The sequence below is a fragment of the Dipteris shenzhenensis genome, chromosome 17, assembly GCF_047967505.1.
Source record: "Dipteris shenzhenensis isolate YYH24624 ecotype China chromosome 17, Dip_SZ_1.0, whole genome shotgun sequence".
Lineage (NCBI taxonomy): Eukaryota > Viridiplantae > Streptophyta > Polypodiopsida > Gleicheniales > Dipteridaceae > Dipteris > Dipteris shenzhenensis.
In genome coordinates this window covers 3,036,604-3,041,528 of record NC_141612.1, presented here as the reverse complement: position 1 = coordinate 3,041,528, position 4,925 = coordinate 3,036,604, and the positions used below count along the sequence as shown (strand labels likewise).

The 4,925-nt window shown below is 47.4% G+C and overlaps 1 protein-coding gene across 1 annotated transcript; it reads right to left on the bottom strand.

Moving 5' to 3' along the window:
• Window positions 1–291: 291 nt before the first annotated feature.
• On the bottom strand, window positions 292–3,407 carry LOC147891528 (receptor-like cytoplasmic kinase 176). The gene is made up of 4 exons (XM_087388679.1): window positions 2,252–3,407; window positions 1,782–2,069; window positions 1,541–1,672; window positions 292–1,425 (listed from the first exon to the last, which is right to left on the bottom strand). Exons 1-4 carry the CDS (start codon window positions 3,011–3,013, stop codon window positions 781–783), a joined length of 1,827 nt encoding a protein of 608 aa, XP_087244805.1. The 5' UTR covers window positions 3,014–3,407; the 3' UTR covers window positions 292–780.
• Between the last annotated feature and the right edge of the window lie 1,518 nt (window positions 3,408–4,925).

The following is a 4,925-nucleotide window of genomic DNA, read 5'->3' as shown; positions in this document are numbered from 1 at the left end:
ATGTGCACGATGAGCCTCCGCAGAAGACTTTTCTTGAATGTACTGAAAAGTTCCGGGAAGAAACCCAAAACGTTGTTTCCCTTTTGAAAGAGGCCGACAACAGCTGTGGGAACGAGTTATTGCGTATTTCATTCCGATAAGCACATACGTTGAAGTTTCAGGTCATTTATCGTCATCCCATGAATCCATAAGACACTCGTCAAAGTTGAAAGGACGCATTCTTTCATTGCCTGGTTAATACAGCGCAGAACGATTTACGCATGTACAAAAGTCGGATTTCCCAGAGTACAACAAATGAAATGCATGTGACAGTTGAAGTAAGAGCCTTCAATTCAAATTCGGGCTCTAGCAGCACCATGAACAATGAAAATGCAAGATTATATTCAGCAAATTACAGGATAAAGTGAGGTGGGGGGAAAGCCAATCTTCACAAGGATGCAGCAGCATTACACGTGGCTCCGAGTGCATGATCATCCAAGCTATAAGATCTGTGGTTAAGAATTAGGAGACGAATGCGACGGCCTCAACAATAGCATAAACGGCTCACCCAAGCTCGAAGTGGGAAGCAAATCTGTAATGGTTTAAGCCTTAAGGTCTTAGCCATCCTCTCCCTCGATAAAAGGGGCCTAGCGCCGTTTCTGCCAATGCATCTCCCGACTTTCATTCGCACCGTCAACACAATTTAACATGCAAATGTCTTCCGAGTGATGCCAATCCCTACAATTGTGGGACTGTTTGTTCGCCGCTACGCAAACACGTGAATTGGGGCAACGATCAGGGCTAGCCACTCACCGCTGTAACACCGTAGGAAATAGAGCGGCCTAGCGGAGGCGGTATGTAATCTTTACTGATGGGAGATCTTGGAACTTGCCCTAGTTCTCCGGAGAAAAAGCCGTACTGTGGTACGTGGCGAGGAACATTGCCTCTTCCCGCAATGGATCCCGCTACTTCTTTTGTGATCTCACCTGATAGAAAGCCCCTGAACCGGGTCCTTTGAGGATGAGAAGGAGACGACCTGCCAGGGCTTCCTTTGACAGTTGCCAGGTTGTAAGTTTTCGTTTTGCTGGGCGGATTCGTTCTTTTAGAAGTTGGAACAGAGCTCAGAATGAACACAATTTCTCGCATGCTCGGTCGTGCTAACGGGTCTTCAGACAGACATTGCAATGCCAGGTCCGCCAAAAGCTTAGCACTGTTCGTTGGATAACGCCCTTTCAGCTCAGGATCCATTACAAGGTACAGTTTCTTTGCAACCATCACATACGTCTTGGCCCATTGCGCCAAGTTCCTTTCATCGATGGGGAACATCTCGTCCATGTTTTGCCTGCCTGTGAGTAACTCGAGCAGCACAATCCCGAAGCTCCATACATTACTCTTTGTAGAGAGCTCATCAGAGAGGCGGGTCTCAGGAGCAGAGTAAGGATCATCCTGCCGAGCGAAGAAGAGAGGTAATGAAGATGTCTTCTTACTACGATGGAAGCGAAAGCAAGGCAATCGAAAAGCAGCTTGAGCGGAAATCTTGGAGTCCTGAAATTCCACTTACCACGGGTAAAGTATGAGCTGGGCTAGCAGTCGGATGTTCTTTCGGACTCCTTGCAAACCCATAATCAGACAGCTTTGCATTGAAGTCTTTATCCACTTGAACGTTGAATGTCTTGAAACTCTTGTACAGGATCTGAATGCAGTCGTGATGTTGCAGCAAAATTAGGAGAGAATGCATATGCGCGCGCATGCTACACACATTAATGTCATATCCCCAAGATCAAGAAGACGAGCACCCTCACCTGTCTGGGCGTCCTTTCGTGCAAAAACGCCAGACCCCGAGCAGCTCCCGTGGCAATCTTCAATCTTGTAGCCCAATCAAGAGGGGCCTTGTCCATTCTTCCATACAAGAGACTGTCCAGGCTTCCGTTGGGAGTGTGCTCGTAAACTAGAAGCCGCTCCCGCCGATAATCAGATGGTCTAGCTTGCGGTCTGGATGCATCTTCTGCGGAGAAACCGATGACACTGCAAAGATGTGGGTGAGAGAGCCGAGCGAGCGAGGTCACTTCCGCCCTCCATCTTCTGAGACTCTGCTTTCAATTCAACAAGATCAGAATGAACATCAAGATGCGCCCGCGAACACACACACACACACACACTCGCCCTCACTCTTCCCTCGAGAGTTCTTGGGCACTCAGCCTCGCAGTCCCATTTCATTGGGCTGAAACACGAAAGCGAGGAGGCTAGAAAGGGATTATAAGAGGAAACTTACATGTGAGCTCGCTCGCACCAATCGTGTCACTGCGACCTCAAGTGTTTCCTCCTCTTCAGATACATTCTTGACTATGGCTCGGAATACAGGCCCGGCACCGCCATCTCGTATCCAGAATTCGGGCGCGAAGTTCTGACACGCCCCTGCAAGCTCCTCGACCGAGAATTCCCTCAGAACAGCTCCACTGTCCGGGGGCGGGGGGAGAGGCAGGGGTTGATAATAAGGTGATGATGGGTGCAAAGCACCCGAGTGTCGATCGTCATCAGCGGTGCCGAAACCGACGGCAGCAGCAGGATTACACTTCGAAGAGCCGGAACCAGTGGAAGAGAATGGAACCGAGGAGGACGAGGAACCAGACCCTGTGGAAGCGACCGAGTCATGAGAGGAAGAGTCGTCGGGGGGCAGAGGCAACGGGAAGAGCTGGGTGGTATTCCCTGTTTCGAGCTCGGAGGCCAGGTAATCAGCAGCGATGGGAGCTGAATGTGAAATGGCATAGGGGTCGGCATGGAGCTCGCGATGGAGCTCACCGCGAGCAGAAGATCCCAGGGCTCTGGGTGCTTGATTCTTCACCATTCTGGAGGCACTGTGGAGAGCTCTTGCTCTGAAACTGGGAGTAGGTCCGAGCAAGCCGTAGTTCTTGTCCTTGATGGGGGCAAGAGCTCCTCCGTGCTTGCTCTCCAGCATGCTCTTGAGAGTGGGAGGCAAGCGGCTATGAGACGATCTGCTGCTGCGTCCCTTGCGGGGAGCTGGAAAGCAGCCCATGTCTGTATGTGTGTGTGTGTCTCTCTCTCTCTGTCTCTCCTCCTCGCTCTCTAAGTGTTTCTTTCTGTGCTACTGAGGTCGTGAACGAGCTGTCTCTCCGTCTATCTGTCTCTCCCGGCCGCTCCGTGCGTGTTATTTCTTTCTACGTGGTGAGCGAGCTCTTGCAGGCTTGGCAAGGGTGGGGAATGGAGTTGAGCAGTAGTGAAACAAAGGAAGCAATGGAGAGAAGGACGGGGGGAGGGGAGGCTGAAGAAGCAAAGAGCTAGCGAGCTAAATGGGAGGAGGAGGAGGAGAAGCGAAGATGAGGAAGTGTGTAGATGAAGAAGGAGAGTAAAGGTTCATAAAGGAGGATGGTAGGGTGGTAGCAACAGAGAACAGAGAGCAGCAGAGAGAGATGAAGATGGCGACGAACGATAATCAATCAATCTCCCCTTATAGTACTACTTCTTACGTGAATCAAGATCGACGGCTTATAAAAAAAAGTTGACACAAATATATTTATATATCTTTTGAAGGTTTTTAATTCAGGATGCAAAATGTAAACCTCGTGGCCTGCGCCGCCTCTCTATTCCTGCGTCCTGCGCCGCTCCATGTGACCGCTCTCTCCCCCACTCTTCAATCATTTCTCACATTATCGCTCTACTAACGAGAGAGTGGGAATTCCCCTTGATTTTTGACTTTTGTTTTTCTTTTTTAACATACCCAACCCCCAACTCCATAGCTCCCGAGGAGAAGTGCACAGCAACCAAGGTGGTGAGCCGTTCTAATGGCAAACTCCCCTCCCACACCTACAAGGCAAGAGGGGAAAATAGCCCAAGATAACACCTTTCAAGAATCATGCCTTGAGCTAAACCATGTAAGAATAAGGTATGTAAAGCATCATCCAGACCCAACCCCTAGACTTGCAATATAATAGAACATTAAAAAAGCTAATATGAATTCGACTTGACAAGCCTGCTTCTATTAGAATATTTCTCCTCAAGGATGCCCACATGCTTTTGTGCCCCACCCAAGATTCACATTGTAACTTTAGAACAAGACAAGGAGAAACATAACTTCCTCATGTTTTCATAGTTTAAACCATCAAGTTGAGAAACACTTAAGAGTGTTACGAGCCTATGAGTGACACATCACTCCTTGCAAGGAAAGGTGACATCAATCGACTCAGCCCCCCCCTTACAACCTTTAATCCTTCCTACTCTTTCACCCCTTACCCACTCTTAAACACTAATAGGAGTACCAATTTCCATTTTTACATGGTGGACATAAGCCCCTCAAGCTCTTTACACGTGTTACACTCATGTATAATGGATGAATGTGTGGGAATTTTGAAAAACTATTACATGTTGAGCAAGTAAAGAATTAATTAAGAAGTTCTATCTTTGAAAGAGAAGATGAATTCATGACAATGATTCAAAAGATTAGCTTTAAGGAAGCAAGAATCTTATAATCTATGTGTCTCCACTAAGTCTTCTTTAAGTGTCTTTTTGAAATGATAAAAGACTTCTTTTTTTCAAAATTCTAAAGGTCAAAGTATATTTTACACCAGAAAACATACACTAGCGAAAAGAACTCTTGTAAGCAACTTACAGAACATGTGAGGCACACACAACCCAAACACAACTACTAACGATAGATAGTGGCCCTTACTAGCTCAAGATTTTTGTGAAACCATTGTGTGACTGGAGGATGTGGCATGGCCAAAGATAACATGATTCCAAGATCTACACATCAATGGTGTAATAAACCCTTACAGAACACACCAAGAGTACATGCATCAAGAATGCATAAACGTCCAAACTATACTCATAGTGTCATTCAAACTATACTCCTAGTGTCCTACAATAGCATGCCACGTCCTCACAACCCCCACATGAACCAAAGCTAGGGTAGCTAATATCGTGCACAATTG